This window comes from Bidens hawaiensis, unplaced genomic scaffold, assembly GCF_021521415.1.
Source record: "Bidens hawaiensis isolate Kalapana, Puna unplaced genomic scaffold, B.hawaiensis_p1.1 tig00017742_1, whole genome shotgun sequence".
Taxonomy (NCBI): Eukaryota; Viridiplantae; Streptophyta; class Magnoliopsida; order Asterales; family Asteraceae; genus Bidens; species Bidens hawaiensis.
Genome location: NW_027492677.1, coordinates 141,478 through 164,159, shown reverse-complemented (window position 1 = coordinate 164,159; position 22,682 = coordinate 141,478). Strand labels below are relative to the sequence as shown.

General features: G+C 35.0%; 1 protein-coding gene across 1 annotated transcript; it reads right to left on the bottom strand.

Annotated features, from left to right (window-relative positions):
- Window positions 1-20,535: 20,535 nt before the first annotated feature.
- LOC143554532 (uncharacterized) lies at window positions 20,536-21,262 on the bottom strand. The gene is made up of 2 exons (XM_077044264.1): window positions 21,193-21,262; window positions 20,536-21,077 (listed from the first exon to the last, which is right to left on the bottom strand). The coding sequence occupies exons 1-2, from the start codon at window positions 21,260-21,262 to the stop codon at window positions 20,536-20,538; spliced, it is 612 nt and encodes a 203-aa protein (XP_076900379.1).
- Window positions 21,263-22,682: the final 1,420 nt, after the last annotated feature.

Here is a 22,682-nt window from a genome sequence, read left to right as displayed (position 1 = left end):
TTGCTAAAAGAATCAAAGAACACATCTTTAATGACATTCGGGTTTGAAGTCCAAATACCATCCTTCTTAATACCCCAGATACACGAAATATGTCTATTTTGATTAATGATTCCATGAAAAAACTTAGAGTTCTCATATGCCTTAATAACCCATTTTATTTTTGCCTTTTGACTAGCATCCATCGCTTTAACCATGGTAAAATCTTGAAGTTTCTTAAGAATATTCCTTATTTCTAAACACAAAGCCTCCGTCCCCTCGCCCCTATCAATGGCATGTTCAATTCCCCCATTTGACTAACAAGACTCGATATTTGCTCATCAATTGATGAAATACGAGCATAATTCCAAGTTTTCAAGGAATTTTTCAACCTCTTCAATTTTTCTTTAAAGATAATAAAATTGTTCGATGACCGAATACCGATGCTACTATTCCAATCATTCAAAAACACGCTATATCATACGGGGTCGTTAATTAACAATATCTTGCGCCTCCTCCTTATCAGCTTGGTCCAAAACTAGGCCGAAGCCTACAAACGAACAATGTGTATCATTTGAGTCCAATTCTTTTGTAAAAACGCTTCTCCATGTATTTGAAAAATGTGGTCAACACTAATGGCTCGCTTGTTAAATGATACATGGTGAGAAATGGGAGATACTGAATGCATCTTACGATCATTGACGAAGGTACTCATTAATTTCAATAGGCACTAAGAACATGTGGATATTCACTAATTTAGTCCTTATGGACTCATAGACGTATTTTTAGAGGGACTTCTAAGTGCACTTCCTAAAATATGCACGTGGAACTTAGAATTGATCGCATTATGGGCGTGGTACCTATAGTGAAATTACAATTGTTGTGAAATGTACATTTCATTACAAATAATACATGCCTTATAAAGGCATTCTCACAATAAGGAATGGAGTAATAACATGAGTAATCTAAGGTCCTAATTTAAGTAAGGAGCCTAAGGGTTGAATACATAATTTGAGAATATATACATTCCCTTAATATTGTTGACTGATCCGTTGATTAAGCTATGTTGACTGGTTAGTGTCGGTGGTCCTTATACGCCCCCGCAAGATGGAGGATCCGTCGGATACGCCAATCTTGGATCTGTTACGGAGAAACGGCGCTCTTGACAACGGTTTGGTGAGCATATCAGCAAGTTGGTCTTGGGAACTGATATAAAGAACACGAAGATGACCAGCGGATACTTGTTCCCTTACAAAGTGATAATCAAGGGCCACGTGCTTCATGCGTGAATGGTAGACGGGGTTTGCACATAGATATGTGGCACCTGTATTATCACAGAATAATCTAGGTGTGTAATTTATAGGAATTCCAAGTTCTGTAAGCAAATTTTTAGTCCATGTAATTTCTGCGGAAGCATTAGCCAATGCCTTGTACTCGGCCTCCGTAGAGGAACGGGATACCGACTTTTGTCGTGTGGACTTCCATGAGATGATGTTGGTGCCAAGATAAAGGATATAAGCAGTAGTGGACCTACCGGCATCATTGACGCCACCCCAATCAAAATCTGAGAAGGCTGATAGAGTGAGAGGAGAATTATGGTTTAGAAAAAGGCCATGATGAATTGTTCCTTTTATGTAGCGAAGAACCCGTTTAAGAGATTGCCAATGAGATTGTCGAGGATTATGCATGAATTGGGAAAGTTTATTGATAGCGAATGAAATATCGGGGCGAGTGAAGGCTAGGTATTGAAGGGATCCAACAAGCTTACGATAGGGAGTGGCATCGACCGAAGGTGATGGATCTGTGGGAGACAAAGGATCTGTAGCACTAAGGGGAGTGGTAACATCTTTCGCACCATCCATGTGAAATTGGTTTAGAATGTCTTGGATGTGGCGATATTGAGATAGAAAGAGACCCGTTGAAGTAGGAATTACTTCAATGCCTAGGAAGTGATGAAGCATACCAAGATCCTTGATGGAAAATTTGTTGCTTAGGGCTTGGATGAAATGGTCAAGGAACTGTGGTTTGTTTCCCGTAAGTACAATATCATCTACGTAAACCATAAAGTAACAAATTATGTTTTGGCGTTGATAAATGAAGAGAGAAGCATCGGTTAAAGATTTATGGAATCCAAACCAAAGGAGGAAATTGGTGAGCTCCATGTACCAAGCTCGTGGAGCTTGTTTTAGACCATATAATGACTTTTTGAGCTTACTAATGTGATTGGGAAATTGTGGATTAATGTAACCCGGTGGTTGGGTCATAAACACGTTCTCGTGAAGTGTGCCATGAAGGAAGGCATTGTTGACGTCGAGATGACGTAACGGCCAGTTTCCAGAAAGAGCCACCGAGAGAATAGTACGGATGGTGATGGGTTTTGTAACGGGACTGAATGTGTCAAAATAATCTTTCCCGTATTGTTGGAGAAATCCTTTAGCCACAAGTCGAGCTTTATACTTTGCAATGGAGCCATCGGAATTGCGTTTGATTCGAAACACCCATTTGCAACCGATTGGTGTATTAGAATTGGAGGGTACAAGTTCCCATGTTTGATTTTGAATGAGGGCGTTAAATTCCAAATCCATAGCATGTCTCCATTGAGGATCTTTGGAAGCTTGGGTATGAGTGGTGGGTTCAAGGGTAGATGGTAAGGGGTGAAGGGTGGTAGTGTTAACGAGATTTGGGTTGAAGTATTTAGGATTAGGTTTTTTTGCTCTTTGTGGTCGAGTGGAGGGAGGTGAAGGTGGGACCAAGATCGAGGGTGGTGAGATATTGGGTACTGTTGGGGCAATAGGTGAGGTGAAGGTGGAGATAGGTGCCGGTGGAGATAAATTGTGTGAATTATTTGGAGTGGTGGGTGGAGTGGACTCATGGGAGGTGTTGGTGATGGACTGTGAGATGTTTGAGGAATGAGGTGTAGATTGGTGCATGGGAGATGTGGGAGGGGTTTGATTAATGTGTGCATGGGATGGTTGATTTTCTGTGGGAGGAGTGGTAATATGGAGGTGTTGGTTGGAGTTCATAGTGGGTTTACAAATGAAAGTGTCGGCTGTGGGAAGAGAGATGATGAGCGCATCATCCATTTTGAGTGGGAAAATGTGTTCAACAAATTCCACATGGCGAGAGTGATAGAGACGATGAGATACGAGATCGTAACATTTATAGGCAGATTTAGAGGGAGAGTAGCCAAGGAATATACATTTGATGGATCTAGGATGTAACTTGGATGGGGCATACGGACGCAACCATGGAAAGCACAAGCAATTAAACGGTTTTAGTTTTGTGTAAGTTGGTGAGTTGTTGTATAGCTGGTCGTAAGGTGATTTAAAATCAAGGATTGGTGTGGGAAGATGGTTAATGAGATAAACGGCGGTTTGGAAAGCATGCGTAAAGTGAGTGGCAGGTTGGCATGGTGTAAAAGAGATAAACTGGTTTCAACAATATGTCTATGGCGTCGTTCGGCCACTCCGTTTTGTTCCGGAGTATGTGGAGGAGTAGTAAAATGGGATATTCCATTTTGTTGAAGGTAGGGAATAAGGCCAATATATTCCCCATCATTGTCCGAAAAGAGTGATATAAGGGGAGTGTTAAAAAACTTTTCAACCAATTTTTTGAATTGCGGGAAAAGGGTAGATACGTCTGATTTTCGTTTAATTGGATATAACCATGTATATTTGGAATAAAAATCAACGAAAATGACATAGTAAGAGTAGCCATCATTTGAAGTTTGAGCCGGGCCCCAAACATCCGAGTAAACGAGTTCTAAGGGTTTAGACACTTTGAATGAATTTTCGCCAAATGGCATTTTATGACTTTTATTAATTGAGCAAGCATCACAATGAAACAAAGCATTTGACATTTTGTTACAATCAAGTCCTAAATTCCTAAGTAAAAATTTTTGGACTTTGATCGACGGATGTCCAAGTTTGTGATGCCATGAGAGAAGTGAGCCGGTTGATTTTACGGTTGAGTTGATTTGAGAGAGACAACGAAGTGAGTTGATGGCTGCGTAATACACGTCGTTAATGTTCACTCCTCGCATTAGGCGGGCCCCCGTTCGAAGATCCTTGACAAAAAAAATGACATGGGAAAAATTCAACCGAAACATTGTTAGATCTACAAAGTTTGGCAACAGAAACAAGATTGTTGCGTAATTGAGGAACAAGATAAACGTTATTTAATTTTAGTGAACGAGAGGAAGTGGGAATATATGTGTGACCGGTGTGAGAAATAGACAAACCTTTGCCATTTCCGAGAACAATCTCATCAGGCCCGCCATATTCTGATAAGGTATGGAGAGATGAGCGGTCGAATGCAATATGATGGGACGCCCCACTGTCAAACATCCAGGGAGGTATGGGTAGGGAAGAGCTTGCCGACGACGAGTTAACTGTCGGGTTGGATGGTGGTACCGGCGAGATGGTAATGTTGTTGTCTTGTGAGAACCTTGTCAATTTCCTGCAGCTTTTGTATCGTGACCTGGAATGTTACAATAATGACAAAAGGAGGAATTACGGTTACCACGATAATTGTTTGTCGACCCACTGTTATTACCATTATATCTGTTCTGCTTTGGTCCAAAGGAATTGGACCTATTGAAGTTGCGGGAGTCATAACCAGATTTGGAAGCAAATCGCCCCCCTGCCGTTGAGTATTATTAACTGTTGCAATTAGAGTTGGGGATGGGGTGTCTTGCAAGCCGCGCTCATAATCAACAAGCTTTTCAAACACATCAGAGAAGGTGAGTAGAGATTCACGGTATTGTAGAGTAGTGGACACATGCTTGTATTCGTCACCCAATTGAGTGAGGATATGAATTATTAGGTCTTCATCTTTCATTGGCTCTTGTGCTAATGCAAGATCATCGGCTATGGCTTTCATTTCGTTGAGAAATTCAGCCATAGTTTTTGTGCCTTTGGTGTTTCTAGCAACTTTGGATTTGAGAGAAATGATGCGAGATCTAGAGACACTCGCGAAACTATCCGTGAGTCTCTGGAAGAGTTCTCGGGCCGTCGCAGCCGACGAAACAACTGGTTGAACAGTGTCAGAGCAGCTTCCAAGAAGGGCTCCAAGGAGTAATTGGTCCTGTCGGAACCACAGACGGTAGTTGGGATTAGGTTTACTGTCAATAGATTTGGGTGGAGCTTCAACATAACCAACAACGAATTTATCGAGATCGAGTCCGATAAGGGTGGACATGACCTGTTTACGCCATGAAGGGAAGTTGGTGGCTGTTAGTTTGGTGGGAAAGTGAGTATGTGTGGTAACTTCAACAATTGTTTGGTTGGTCATCTTGAAAAGATGTTAAAAAAAAGAATGAAGAAATATATGATGTGTGGATCGAAGAACTCAAAGGAGCATATGGGCTCTGATTACCATATAGTGAAATTACAATTGTTGTGAAATGTACATTTCATTACAAGTAATACATGCCTTATAAAGTCATTCTTACAATAAGGAATGGAGTAATAACAGGAGTAACCTAAGGTCCTAATTTAAATAAGGAGCCTAAGGGTTGAATACATAATTTGAGAATATATACATTCCATTAATATTGTTGACTGATCCGTTGATTAAGCTATGTTGACTAGTTAGTGTCGGTGGTCCTTATAGTACCATCTACCAAAACACCCTATCGTCTCGCTCCTTCGGATATATATATGCAAGAGTTACTTGATTTTATTTATTTATTATTAATTTTTTTATTTTTTTATTTTTTTTTGGGGGGGGGAGGGGTGGGGGGGCTTATTCTTATTAGCACTTCCCATTGAACATGTCGATCTTATATGTGCATGCGAGCATAGAGAATGTGCACAAGTTATCGGGAATTGAATACATCGATGGTTAATAATATTTACTCATTAAAAGATTAACAAATTGTTTTATCCACTACAAGGAGCTCATCGGTTCTTAAGAATGGATTGAAGATTTGGATTCTCAGGTGAAAGTGAAAGAAGTTGATGTTCAGTAAACTAACTTTCAAGTAAAATATGATCATTATTAATTAGTGGTGAAGCAGTATAGTTTAACCAATGCCCCCACCCCTTGAATATTTATGTAGCTTATTAACTTGAATTCATGTTTCTTAGGAATATCTCTTACATTAAAACCTACCAACCTCCACCTCAACATTCCACATCATATTTCAAACCTTTCTAAAAAAACCTTCATTTTTTCATAACATAAAACCTCCACAAACATCAACCTCACTATCCATATCATTACCAAATGTTACAGTTGTTTAATATAGAACAAATTACTTTTAATAATTTAAATTCTTTTATTTTGAATTTGTAAATTTAAATATTAGAATGTAGCGAGTTTTCATTGTCACTGGCGCTCATATTTGAAGATGTGAGAGTGGTTTAGAGAAAAAACATTGTGTGTGGAGTTTAAAGTATATTGGAGTGTGTATTATATGTTTTTAAAAAAAAATTTTCTTAAGGTATGAAGTATCCAGTGGGACAATTAAAACTATTTTTTAAGAGAGAACGGTTGTTTTCATCCTTATGGTTTGACCAAATATGCGGTTTTAATCAAGTAGCCTCAAATTTACGGTTTTTGTCCAATAGTTTTGTTTTTACTTGCAATTGAACCCGACCCAACTAGCATGTAAACTGGTTGTTATTTTGTCCTTTTTCTCCAGAATATACCCCAACCTTAATCCAAAATCCCATTTTCATCTTCGTCGTTCTTTCCTTCCTCTTCCACATACCCTACATAAACAAACGAGGATTACGATTCATTTATGATGACTTCAATGATGACACATTTGGTAGATAAATGGACCAAACGATTACACAACCAATTAAGGACAACATTGCCCCCACGTGAGGGGCATGCTAAAGAGTTTAATGACTAGAGTTAACGGGGTAGTTGCGTTGGGTTTAATTGCAAGTGAAAACAAAACCATTGGACGAAACCGCTAATTTGAAATTGTTGGACTGAAACCAAAATCACATATTTGGTCAAACCGCAAGGATGAAAACAACAATTCTCTCTTTTTTTAATAGACTCAAATAGTAGTTAAAGTGAAATGCGCCCACTATCGATGTCCGGATTCTATTCCGCCCTCACAAACCAGACAAATCGTACTCCATTTCACAATGCGGGAGTCTGCCTAAGAATCAGTATGTGGCCCTGTGTTTTATTGATCCATTATATTGTGTTCATATACAATATACATGTTTATTTTTAAACTAAAAATGGAAATTATATGCCATTGTGGGTTATACCAAAGACCATGAGAAAAGAAAGTTATGACAAAAAAAAATAATAATAAAAAAAATATAAAAAAATAAAACAAAATATATCCAAATGTAGATTTTGGTTACATGATTGAAGTCCAGTTCTTTGGACATGCTATTAATTCACTTAATATTCATGTTGACCTCTCGTAGATCGAAGGGGTGTTTAAATGGCTCCCTCTCCAATAAGATTTTAGAAGTATAGACGATATGATATTTCTTTGAGATTTATCATGTTCGGCTTATATGTGGGGTGAACCTAGAAGAGGGTATCAATGTTGGTGCTACCTAAGGGTGGCAAACCCAATTAAAATGGATTGTTTTGGATCAAGATGGATAAACTTTAAAAGTAAAATGGGTTAGGATAGATCATAAATATTCTTCAAGGAGGTTATGATGGGTTGAAAATATACAAGTGAATTTCATTTATAGGTCAAAACAAAATACCCAAGTTATCCAAACTTTATTTAATTCAAAATACCCAAACTATCACGTGCGAAACAAAACTCATCCGAAAACCAAAAAACGATCAAAACGAAACAAAAACCCCGAACCGACTAAAATGAAACTGAACCGAAATAGAAAAACGACCAAAACGAAACACAAAAACCGGAATGAAACCGAAAAACTGACCAAAACGAAACAAAAAAGCAAAATGCAACCGAAAAGCTAACCAAAACTAAACAAAAACACCGAATCGACCGAACCGAAACAAAGCTGAATCGAAATAGAAAAACGAACAAAACGAAACAAAAAAACCGATATGAAACCGAAAAGTTGACAAAAACGAAACAAAAAAAAGTGAAATGCAAATGAAACAAAAACACCAAACCAACCAAAACGAAACAAAAAAAACTGAAACGAAATTAAACTGAAACGAAATTAAACTAAAATAGAAAAACGACCAAAACGAAACTGAACAGGAATAGAAAAATGACCAAAACGAAACAAAAAAAAAGAAATGCAACTGAAAAGCTGATCAAAACAAAACAAAAATACAGAACCGACCAAAACGAAACAAAATATCCGAAACAAAACCGAACTAAAATAAAAAAACGACCGAAACGAAACAAAAAACTGAACTGAACCGGAATAGAAAAACGACTAAAACGAAACAAAAAAAAAGCGAAATGCAACTGAAAAGCTGACCAAAACAAAACAAAAACACTGAACCGACCAAAACGAAACAAAAAAAACGAAACGAAACTGAACTGAAATAGAAAAACGAACGAAACGAAACTGAACTGAAATAGAAAAACGACCGAAACGAAACAAAAAACTGAATTGAAACTGAAAACTGACCAAAAGGAAACATAAAAAACTAAATGCAATTTAAAAACCGGATCAAAAACACCTAACCGGCCAAAACGAAACAAAAAAACTGAAACGAAACGAAACCGAAATAGAAAACGACCAAAACGATACAAAAAAACCCGATATGACACCGAAAAACTGACTAAAACGAAACAAAGAAAAGCGAAATGCAATCAAAAAGTTTACCAAAACGAAACAAAAAAACTGAAACATAACCGAATAAAATAAAACAAAATGAATCGAAACGAAACAAAAAAAACGAAATGAAACCGAAAAACTGACTAAAACAAAACAACACTAAAAGCGAAAAAACTGAGAAATCGAAACTGAAATCATTGAAACCGAGCAAATACCGAAACCGACCGAAATGAAAAAAAAAAAAACCGAACCGAAAAAAAACTCCGAAAAACTCGAACCTGAACCGGTAAAAACGAGTTTTTTTAATGAACTAGGATGACGGGGGAAACATTTTAGTTATTTCACATTTTGCATTTTTTATTTATATTTTGAGTTACTATTTTTTTAATAGTTTTTTTAAATATTTTTTTGAAGGGTTTTTAAAACTCATTGTATGTCAATCTTAACTTGGATCAAGATGGGTAGCTTTACCCATCTTGACTCATATCAATCCTAACCTTCTATTTTAAAAATCCATTCTAACATCTCATATCCATCCTGACCCATCACCCAAATTACCCACAATCAATCTAGTCATCTGTGTTTGATGGTCCCCTTCTAGTCTTGATTCTTGAAGCTAAACTTATCGGGATCTTAAGATCGACTATTGGTCATTTTGTATGAAAAGGGACACCATTAAATATGTACGTACAATGTTTGGCCGGGAATCTCCAACCTTTAGAAACCGTATACAAAACTTGAAAGTGGACAAATCTCTAAACAAACATGCAAGTATATTGCGTATTTTTCCATATGTAGGTATACACTAAACCCCTTATAATTATTGTATTCACTAATATATACAATTTACATTATCCATGTATTCACCAATTTGTGCAGTTTACATTATTTGTGTATGCATGTGACTAGTTTATTGATTTATGATATACTAGCTGCGTGCTCGCACAATGCCGCGGGGTGTGCACGCAACTCAACATTGAACGTATAGTATGTGTCAGTACATACGTCATCTGATGACAGTGTGCACGCAACCCGAAATTTGACACGTAACTCGTGCAAAGCCAGTTGCGTGTAATCGAAGATTGAACACGCGTAATCGGTCCGGAATGCACATTACTGTCATTAAAACATGCTTAACCAACACCACGCGTGTAATTCATAACGATTATCGGTGCAGGGCGCTATGTTGAGCGCTTACCAAGATTTGGTTAAGTGCGTTACGTGGTGTTAAACACACGTTTATCGCCTCCGGTACATGTAAACAACGACATTCGCGTAACCGGTGACGAAAATCAAGAAGCAAACCCGAAATATACAGTAATATCAAATAAATCACTTTTGTAAACCAACCTGTTTTGGCCCTAAACCCGTTCCGACTCGACATCGGTCTAACCTGGCCCCTATCTACTCGAACCCGAACCAAATTAACCATTTTTCTTATAGCGACTTGTTCTGACCCTAATCCACTTTTACAAATGACCCAACCCGACTCGACCTGCTACCAATCTACACGGTAATCGCGTAACATGTTAACTTTTTAAAACTAAGAAACTATAGCAATACCATACTCAAATTAAAGAGAATAAAATACTCGTTTTTATGATGTAGTTAATTTAAGAAAAATATTAACGTGTGAAAAGATATGGTCGTTAAAAAGTCGAGGGGTAGTTGGCTTTGAATTAGGGGGCATATATGTAACTATTATCTAAATTTACTAAAAAAATAGTGAAGTTGGAGGAACCAAAATTATAAGTATATTTTAAAAGAATGAAAAGACTTAATTACCCTTAAATTTTATATTTTTGATGTATTGTATGTTGTACATAAAGCATAGAGTTTGATACTTCTTATAATTTAAGAGGTCCCTTATTCATGCTTTATATATAGTATATAGATATATAGATATATAGAGATGTGGTTAAACACAAGAAGTCTGGTTGGATAGAGATACATGCAGAATTAAGAAAGAATGTTCATTCACACTTTCTAACAATTGACTAACAACCCCCTTTACTATTTATCATGTAACATATCACGTAGTCCAAATTGTTGAAAATTTATTGCTAGCTGACGGAGACTGTAACCAATGTATGCATGGTCTATTTTAGACCTAAACCATATAGTACCTTGTATCATGTAGTTGTTATGAGCATAAATTGCATGTTAGGATTTGGTGACTTTGTGCTTGGGGTCTACGGTCTACTGGAAGATAATAATGGGGCCCGGTTTGTTGATTCAATTAGGGATCAAATTTGCTTTTCTTAGTCACAAAGTTTAAAACCCTAATCATAGTTACTTTTACCATTGTATCATGTAAATGTATTTTTTCGGCTGAATAATGAAATAACCTAGTTGCAACATGTGAGTTTATGTCCCCAATGCGGCCAAACCATGTAAAAATTCTTGTGTTTTTTATCGTTTTATTATTTTTTTTGTATTATTGCGCATGATTATTGTGTGCGGGCACAGTTTGTTCGTGTTGTCTCGATCTTCCGCATTGTCACTAAATGATTATATGCTAGCATGTATGTAGATTGGTTTAATTCAAGAAGTTTGGCATGTATTAATATAATCTCTTCATATGAGGTTTCTTTCATCGTATCTTTTCAGACTTTATCAATAACTTGAGTGATATTATATTATCATAACAGACACGTTTGTTTATTTGTTTTTCTATCTTTTGTCAGTGAGTTGTTTTAATTAATACATCAAATCAAATCTACCACCCTTACACGAGGGTATATAATTTTCGAAGTGAAGGTGAGCTAGGGTGAACAAATATTTATTATCCTGCTTAGCGATGATATAGTTTGGTCCCCAACCCCACCCTGATTTGAAATGCCTTGTCTCTTTAGCATGAATTTCACAAATAAAACATCATGTAACTATGGCCTTTTCTATGCATTAATTACATGTGGCCAATCGAGTTGAAAGGACAAATATCCTTCACTGGCCAATAACCTGGCCACCACATTCATCCCACGAAATTCACTCCATTCGACAGGTTACAAGAACATGCTCGAAATTACAAGAAACAATGAGGACAATAAATGAAAAAAGTTCTTAAATTTTGTTTTGTCTCGTTTATGATTAGGAATTTCTAATTAGAGTGACGCTACATAAAAGTTTGCCTTAAAAAATAGCTAAATCTTTATTTTCACTAAACAAATTTTAATGGTATATCTACCACCCTATATATATTACACATTTTTTGACAATCACGAAACTTTTTTACTTTCACTCCCAATATATTGGTAAATAATACAATTTCGATCTAGTTAATTAAATGTCAAATTTGTCCTGCTATTGGTGACCAATGACAGATAAAACCAACTAAAGGGTGAGGGTGGTTCCAAATCTATCACTCACCACACCCAATGGTGGTGTACCACTTCACCCCATCATATTTCATCACTAGTTATGTAATTTAGTGGGGGTGGTGGTGATGATGTGATATTTTTTTTAATTTTATATAATAAATACTAAAACAAGGTTAACTTAAATAAAAAATAAAACAAGATTAAATAAATGTTACAAAGATAAATAAATTAAAAAAAACCGACAAAAAAAAACATAGACCCTGCCCAACCCCATGTGTCGCATGTCTCGCGTTTGCGTTGAAGTAGAATCGATTTAAGGGTTCGTCAAGATGTTCGTGCGGTTTTTTTTGGTTTTTCATTCAAATGGTTGATATACGCCTCGTCACGTTTTAATTTTGAATGAAGAGCTAGTTTCTTTCACTCCTTCGCCTCGGCTATTTCCGCCAACTTAGTCGACTTGTATTCGTTGAAGTCTTCCGCCACCGCTTCCTTTCCTAATCTTGACGATTCCCCACTTTTCTTGCGATTCGGCCGTGTGGGTGTGGGTGTGTCTTCGTCGGGATCGTCTCCGGGTTGCTCGTTAAAGTTCATGTTCGGCATGTTGCTTGATAAGCCGTCGGTGGACGTCGTGTAGTTCCCGACCTCAGAAGTTTTTGATCTTTTTGAAGATCCTTTCTTCATTGGAGCCGTCGGTTCGTCCATGTCGACCACGGGAATCGGTTTCCACTTCGGGTGACGTATCGCAACCTCCAACGCTTCCAAGTGGGGAAAAGATTGACATAATCGTGCAAGGCGTCCTTTATGATAGTCGCCTTGCTCGCTCCGCTTTGTGGATTTCAGGACTACAAAAATTTAAAAATATATATATATACAAAATTGTAAAAATAAAGTAATAAATTATAAAAAAAATAAACTAACAAATTTTAAAAAATAGTTACCAATTGGATGTAGTAAGCATTAAATTTTGACATTTTTCGATTTAAATCTCCCCATTTGGAAGTCATTGAATCCATGTTCCGGTCGGTTGAGCCGGGAAGTTTTTCGAAATGTGTCATAACACGTCTTCATAACATTTTTTTTGTTGGGTTGGGTGTTTTTTTGTTTCGAGGTGTGTAAATAAGCCTTGGTCAAGGCGACCTCCTCCGCGGGCAACCAAGGCTTCTTCGCGATGGTGCCATCCTCCTCCGCGGGTAAATCTTCATCCACATTGTCGTCTTCTTCACGAAAAGCACGTGCAAATTGATGTATAACATCGTTATCGTCTAATGGATCGACGGACATTTGAGACAGTTGAGATCGAAACATTTGAAAAGCATTATTTGAATAATTTTGGGTAGAAAAAGGTGGAATAAACGGTTGGTTCTGATACGGTTGAAAAGGTTGGTTTTGGAACAGTTGAAAAGGTTGTGGTTGAAAAGCTTGTTGTTGGAATGGTTGGGTTGTGCCGGTTCATATTTTAATCGGAATCTCGTCGGCTCGCCTAGATTTTGTCGAATTTTTGGTCGGGTTTGGGTTTTCTTTGAACCCAAGCCACGTTTCCTAGAACCATCCATTGGTGTAATGTTAGAATGTTATTTGTAGTAGAGGATTTGAGTTGGATTTGAAGATGGATTTGAGTTATTTATATAAGTTAAATAATTTTTTTTAATAATCGAGCCCCCCCAACCCCCAACGATCATATTCGTTGGGGCTCATCACGTGATAGCAATCACGGCTGGACCCCCATCACGCGTGATGGAGAGGGGTGGGAGGCGGTGTTCCAAACTCCATAACGCGTTATGGAATGGCCATCACGGACCGCCCCGTCCCCCTAAACATTCAAAAGTCCTGAATTCTAAGTCCAAGTAAGTAAAAGAAAAGTGGTTTTTAAAAAATATTAAATGTCCAATTTACGTTAATTCTTTTAAACTATTTAATGCACCATTAAAATTTAATAATTATGATAAACTAGTGTTTTACCCACGCGTCGGGACAGGTTGATAAAATTTGGGCGGTGGTAAAACCCAAGTATTGTCGGTTCCAAACAATAAAGCAGTAAGTTGACACGAATTCAGTCAATTTCTTTTATGCGCGCTATTGTAACGGAACTAAAACATTAAAATTGTGGTGGACCAATGGGGTGACGTCCGTTGGTAAAACTCGAGCGTTGGTAAACCCGACTGTTGTAGACCCTGGTATTGAGGCGTTGAGTCCGGAAAATTCGGTCGACTTCCATAATGTTCGTTATAGTACAAGAACTAAAAAACAACAGGCATTCAATCGGTTTTCGTTACATTCGCTATGGTACTGGAACTAAAACAAAACACGTTGAGTTTAAGCGAATTCGATCGGTTCCGTCACATTCGTTGTAGTAGCGAAAAACTAAAACAAAAATAAAATATAAAATTAGCATTCGATAGGTTTTCGTTACGTTCGTTACAGACCGAAACTAAAGCAACGCAAAAAATGCCTTGCACTAGTAAGGTGCCGCTAAGTAGCCCAATAGGGTACTTGTGATACCAAAACTTTTATTTATATTAACATACTAGATTTAGAATATGTATGATGCACGGGATGTTTAAAAGAAATAATTAAGCTATATAAATTGTATGACTAAATTAAAAAAAAAAACTATATTTATCAATTTAAATGGTTTTATAAGTTCATATTATATTTTTCTAATGAATATTCATATGACTATGTTGCGTATTCTTACGTAATTTCTTCATAAGCACGCAAAAGATGCACTTCATAATTTTATAAGTTGTAGTTATATTTTTTTATGGAATGGTGAATTCTAACAAAAGATGATAAGATATCTCATTATGAATAATGTAATAAATAATATCAGATATAAAAATTAGCATGAATAAAATACGTTTTGTATTACAGTTTCGAAAGAGATGAATGAAAACTCTATGGAGCCATAGAGGATGAATGAAGGAGAATAAATTTGTTGATATTAAAATCATAATTTATTTTTGTCTTTATCATCTTAAACCTATAAATACCGTTTATTGTATTTTACCATATTCATCTCATACACTCAAAAGTGCATTAAATTGATTTAATAGTAAAGGTTGATCTTATTTCATTAATTATATACATATAAAATTTGATTATATTGACGAAAATACTCGTATATTTTTAATCCATATAATTTAGGTAACTAATTATTAAATCAAATGTTTGGTTGATATGTTTTAATTCCAATGACGTAAATATGTTTTCATTTAAAACAAAAGAATAGTTTGGACGATAAATTTATGCTAAGAATACATTTCCAAGCGATGCAAGTCCTTAATTATTTTTTTTATTAGAATATGTAGATTTAAGAAAAATACAAATAAGATAAAAAAAATAAAAGAAACCAACACATCAACAAAAATAAAATAACTAAAAACAAATCTGTTTTGAGAGAGGGGACTCCATGTAACGAAAAGTATCAGGAAATATTGGATTATGTGCCTCAACCTGCATTATTTATTTTATCTTTATCTAAAATCTTAAGTATTAACAAACTAAGCAACAACAACACACTTACATAAAAACAAAACATAAGTAATAAAATATTTAAAATATCTTTCGTGGCACAAACCTTATAACTATAATATATATAAATATCAAATTAAAACTTTTCTTATAGACAAAAATTAAAAACTCCTAAAGAATTATTTTTAATATTTTTTATAGTTTCTTTTTATTTAATTATTTTTATATTTTGATATTGTTCCAAAAAAAAATCCCTTGTCGGTAATCTCGTCATTGTAGTGCACATGTGTAATAGTGTGCATTGCATATATGCAAGAGTGTTGTATTGCATAGAATACAACACTATTGCACATATTTGATACACACTATTGTATATATTCAATATAAGACTTATACACATTAATACGTATGTGTAACACACCATTAATGCACATGTGCACTACATCGACTTTAGTTTTTTTTCTATATATTTTTTTGCATATAATACAACAATACTACACATATATAATACACACATATTGAATATATGCAATTAAACACTATTGAACATAAAAATACATAGTAATACACATGTGTAATACAATAATATCACACATTAATACGTATGTGCATTACAACGTTTATTTTTGTTTTTATCTTTTTTTCGAGTGAAGAGTAACAAATTATAAGAATAATGACAAAAACTGAAATATGAACATATTTTTTTTATTTTTAGTTAAAAATAATTCTTTAGGAGTTTTCAAGTTTTCTCTATAAGGATGAGTTTTTTCTTGATCCTCTCCATATATACACACACACTAGCTTTTAGCCCGCGTGTTACGCGGGTTACTTGAAACTTTTTTTATTACTAAAAATATATGTTAATGTTGTTATATTTTAAATACTAAAATTGAGTTAATAATATTATGTTTTTAATGGGCTTATAAAGACTTATTCCAGCAAACATAGTATACTCGGGTACTGTAGTTTGTTTGAGATTGAACTATGCTCGTAGAAGTCCTTATATTAAATTATTTAACTTCTCACAAGTGTTGTATCTTTGCTAGACCCACCAAGTCATTTGAAAACTTGGCTTAAGCTTGGATATGTCAAGTGTTTGCTCTATCACAAACTGTTCTCTACTGAGGAACAACATTGCTCGACTAAGTGCAGCTTGGTCGAAGCTTGACACTTAATTCTACTCGAATAAGATATCTTGCTCGATTAAGTAAATACCTTGCTCGAAGTGTCTGGTTTTCTCTAGTTCTATAGCATATCTTGAAGATAACGTTACTCGAATAAGATACCTTGCTCGAAGTGACTGGTTTACTCAAGCTCCATACTTGGCATATTTCGGAGGAAGTTGAGAATATATCTTTTAATTTCATGGTTTAAGTTATATATTTTTAAGTTTGTTAAGATATGTTTTTATGTTTGTGGGATTTTATATATTTGGCCTTAGAACTTTTTGGGATTGTTTATTCTTTTATGTTAGTGACCTTTTATATAAAACTCTTATTTGAATGTTAATATTTTGACCATTTGAATACGAGGTAAGTTATTGTCCACTTAATTCTTGACTTAAATTAATTCAATGTTTATATCACTTAAGTTACGTATTTTCGTTTAAAATGCTAACGTTTCATATTTTATACAGCCTTTTGTTTATGTAAAAATGAATTTTATTTTTTAAAACAGATTGTTATGAAATGAGTTGCGGTATATATATATATATATATATATATATATATTATTTGATATAAGAATTTATTTAAAAAAATTATCTTTTAACTTCATGGTTTAAGTTATATATTTACTAATTTTGTTAAGATGTGTTTTTATGTTTGTGAGGTTTTATATATTTGAGCTTAAAAGTTTTTGGGCTTGTATTTTATTTTAATTATTGGGCTGGTTTGATATTTAATGTATTAGTTTGCCAATGTTTGAAAACAACGGGTATCATTATCATCATCATACCTATCTGTGTTCTTCCAAGAAATTAAAGACTCTACATCTTCAGCTATGTTCTTCATTACTTACTACAACAAACGATAAACATTAACCCTAATTCTAAAAACGCAATCAGGTTATAAATGGAGAACATAGTTGCGTAGAGTTTTGATCAGTTGGTAAACATATATGTTTTTGTTTTGAGTGATAGATCTACAATTGATAAAGCTAATGTTAATGAGGTATGTTCTTTAAGCTTACGATTTCTGGATCAAATACATTCTATAGGTAATAGGAAGATTTTTCTATATGTTGAAGAGAGTGATCTTATGGATCAGATTGTTGTTAGGCTTAATGGTGTTATTGAAGATGTTGAACCGATAGTTTATGTGAGGGAGTGGTTGTTTTCTCACAATGATAACAGGGTTGTGGTTAGGTTTGAAGATGGTAGTGCCAAAGTTATGAGTCGGGAGATATTATTAGAGTTAGATAAATTGCCTAGGTTGAGGGAGATGGATCGTTTGAAGTCTACTAATGTTAGAAAATTAAGGGCTCATTTTGATTTTGAAGATGAGTTGAGTAAAAAGATTGGTTGGATGGTAGGCTGCTTGAACAGTGAGTTTGATTTTGATCTTCTTTCGGATAATTTGTTGTTTGATGATGAAGATTAAAGTATTATGTTTAGGTAATTTGTTATATTATTCTAAGTTTTATAATATTGAAACAGTTTGGTTTTTGAATTTTGTAATACAGTTGGTGTTGTTAAGAATAGCTATTTGAATTGAATTATTTAGTTCAAGTTTGATAAGTATTTCAATAATCTTAGTTTGAGTTATTTTTTTTACCATATTTATTGTATTTGTTTGTTTAGTTTACAAGTTGTGAAGTGGGCATCTTTGGCTAGATGCTGACTATATTTAGGAATTGAAGATGCTATATTTTGGGGTCATCTTTTGGTTAAATCATGTAATAGATAATTCTAACATTTTTCCACGTGAATACTTATATTAAACTTATGAAGTTATTTTAATATTATAAGTTTTTCCCTAAAATAAGTTACTAAGCTTGTCAAAATGTACATCGAATTGTAAACATGAGCTACGGTGGCAAAAAAACGACTGAAAGAAAGTAGTATCATTATTAGTAAACCACATATAGCTTAGTCACATTGTAGAGTTAGATGTTATCTATTATGAACATGAACAAACATATTATAATAAAACCAATCTAAATTTAGTGTAAGTAAGAAAATATCTCTTTGAAGACAACATTAGTTGGCTTATTAGTTTGTTCTCCATGTTTGTCTACAATAAGAAACTTCAAACCTTCTTTGCTCGTAACTCTTGATAGCGCAACAAATAGTTGTCCATGAGAGAATACATCATTCTTGAGATATAAACCAACCCTGTTGTAACATTACGAAAATTTCGAGTTCAAAATACCAAACTTTCCTAAGTATAGGGACTAAACTTGTCAAATTCCAAACCTTAGGGTTTAAAAAGAAAAAATTGTTTTCTTGTCCTGTCGCGATACGCGATGGGACAAAAGGACAAGCCATCGCGTATCGCGATGAGCTTGGTCAAAACCTTCTGGAAGGGTCAACATCGATACGCGATCACTGGTTGAGCCAACGTCATCGCATACCGCGATGACGTGGTCTGACACATTGTGACACGTGTGCCACGTGGCACACGGTGGCACCGTCTACCGCCACGTGTCACCACGTGGCAACGCGTCTGCCACGTGGCCGGTCTATACAGTGACTCAGGCAGCCTACGTCGCGATATGCGACGGGCTTGCCAAGCGGCTGTCGCGTATCGCGATGGGATCCAATTTTTGCCTATAAATAGAAAGCCACGGGTTCAGCTGATCTCACACCAAAATACACACACAAATCATCTCTCTAGCCTCTCTCTAGAATATATAAACCATACCCTCGATCCGTCTCGATAAGCGTTCCCATTCCATCGTTTCCGTGCTAACGTTTCCTCGAAGTTCGTGCCACCCTCCACCTACATACAACCAAGAAGGCGTTTGTTTTCATGGCGATGAGTCTCGAAAAGCGTGCCAACGAGTATTGAAGATTTTTTTTGTCATTTGGCATACTAAGAGAAAGGTGGTTGATCAAGACGGAAAAGGAGACCAAGTGGCGGTGGAGTGCTGCTCGAGTTCTTAGGGTTTCCAAAACACCAAAAAGGTAGGCGTAGCGATAATTGAATATAATAAAATATTATTATAAGGCTTAAAACCTTAAGTCGAGGTTATACTCGATACCTCGATAAAACTAAAGGAAAAGAAAACATAACAAAGAAAGAAACAAAAAGATAAGAATATGAATAGTTGATAATATATATGTGTGTAAGTATTCTTTGTTATGAAAAAAGATTATTTAAGTAATAATAACTATTCTTAAATAATAAAAGAAAAAGAATACGTTTCTTGGAGAAGAAGAAACGTCGGGTTTTACAAATTAAGTAAAGGTTTATAATTACTTTTAAACTAAAGGTTTTCAAGTAAACGAGATTTATGAACTAAAGGTTCATCTAGGTAAAACTTATAAAATAAGACTAAAGGTCTTAAGCCGTATTGTATATCCGACTAACAAATGTTTATACTCGTACTATAGGTGCGAGATAAAAAGGGGAAGACCCTCGGACGGTGATTGAAGCCGATCCCAAAGTGAAAAGGTGAACACGACCCCAAACTTTTACAAACTTATTTTCAAACAAGTCAAACATGTTATATGAAAATTATTTACAAGGGACTATGTGTTCATAAATGTGTTATTTAACTTTGTTATTCCTAAGCCACGATGGGCCGAGGCAGGCGTAGTCTCGAGGGGTAATTAAGTAAAAGAAAATATTTTAGCGTCAGCGTGTTCACCAGCATTCGTTGCTGACGTATTTTATTTACATTTTGCAGGTGACCAAAATTAGCGTTTGGAGTATCGAAGTGCTATTTATATATCCAATGGCTCGGATTTGTTTTGTATAAAATTAATGGTGGTTTGTAATTATAAGACAAGTAATCTTTTAAATACTAAACGGGAAACTTTTATCCTGTCTTTTGTATGTAAATATTTATAAGTTAAATCCACATGTTTATAAGACTTCCGCTAATTGAACGTAACTCTGATTTAATTACACTTGTGGTACTAACATATGCATCACACTCCTAGGCCGTAGTTTGGGGAGTGAAACAACCCGAAGCCCAGTGCCATTACATAACCATTTCCTTTGATCAATATTTCTTAGAAGCGCAACTGGAACTCCCACTTTTAGTATAAGCTGATGGTTTGAAAGTCTTGGTATTTTTAATCCATTTAATAGCTCAGCAGAGTATATAGTTGGATCTATATTACCATCTATATAATCAGACTTTGATACATAATCTGAGCTTAAGTATTCAAGATGTTCTCCTGGAAAGCTTTCAATTAATTGATCTTTTAATTCATTGACGATCTCATTTGTTGGTGCAAGTAATGCCCTCTTTTGGAAGTAATCAGTATCTTCAATATTATTCAAAATGTTTGGATAGACAAACTGAATTAGGCTTGAAATAAGATCATCACATTTTTTGATAAGCAAATCATCTGGAATCTCTATCTTTACTTTTCCATCATTAGGTCCACCAAATTTGCCTTCTTCGATATCTAGTAACCATTGTGCAAAGTTTTTGTTTCCTCGATATCAGCAGATTGTTGACAAATTGTTAATCTTAGGTTTCTTGTTAATCTAAGAATACGACATTGATGTCAAAAGTATGAAGAACATGGAGATACTTTTACTATTTGTTGCCTGTTTCCTTTTTGAACAACTGGCAGGATTTGTCTAAAATCGCCTCCAAAGACCACGACCTTTCCTCCATATAATAAATTAGATTGTAACACATCTTTTCAAGATCTCTCTAGAGCTTGAAAAGCATGTTTGTGTGTCATTAGAGCTTCATTCCAGATTATTATTATTATTTTTTGTAATAGCTAGGCTTCATCAGAACCACGTTCCATTATGCAAGAAGAATCTTCATTTAGGTTAATGGGAATATGAAATCTTGAGTGAGCGGTTTTTCCACCTAATAGCAGTAAATATGCAATCCCACTTGATGCAACATTAAAAACAATATATCTTGCGATCGTATTTTGAAGTTAATGTCTTCCATAAATATGTTTTCCCTATTCCACCTTAGTCGTAAACAAAAAGCATTCCTCCTGAACCATCGTGAACAACTTTTGCTATTATATCAAAGATTTCTTTTTGTTCAGAGGTAATTGTTCCAAAAAGCTTATGGAATTCATTTCTTTCAATTTCTTGATTCTACGACTGCTTGTTCATAGGTAATTGTTCCAAAAGATTTCTTTTTGTTCTGAGGTAATTGTTCGAAAAGGCATCGTCTTGTATCTACTTAAACTGTTATTGTTTTGTTGTAGAATTTAAAATTTCAATCAAAATAAGATTCTTTATTTGATCTTCAGTAAGATTTAAAACTATAAAATATTTAAGCAATTATAATCTTTTTATATTCTATCAAATGTTTATACTTAACAATACTACTAATGAAAGACATACTTGGAGATTTTAAAATTTTTCGTTGTTTATAGTGTAAGGCCCCGTCACCGGTGCCCTACACTGGGCGTTGGATTTACTCATAAACACAATTCTAAATACCAGAGTTAACTAAAAACTTTCGCGGAATATAAAAACTTCAATAACAATTCAAATCATTACAAAAACTTCTCAGATAACATCTTTTGTCCTTGAAACTGAAACATCATTTAATAAAAACATCACAGGTCTTAAGATGCCAGCTTCTTATTCATCTGCTATATGCCCCGCTCAAGCTAGCTGTCTCATTCTACTCACCTGCGTGCATACTAAAAGTCAGCTACACTGAGTGATTTCTAGTTAATCATACAACATACAACACATTTATAATTTCATACTTTCGTACATACTTCATTCTTTCGTTTATAACATACTTACTTACCTTCATACCCTCTTCATTTCATATTCATACATTACGTTTTAAAGAGCATTACGCCCTATAACCTTCACATATATTATTAGGGTATGCAACCCCGTAACCTACACATATATTATTAGGGTATGCAACCCCGTAACCTTCGCATATATTATTAGGGTATGAAACCCCATAACCTTCGCATATATTATTAGGGTACGAAACCCCGTAACCTTCCACACATCCTATAACCATCCATATCTTTCTATGCATACTTTCCTTAACAATACGTCTAATATCTGAAGATCGATCACGTACTATCAAGCATTCA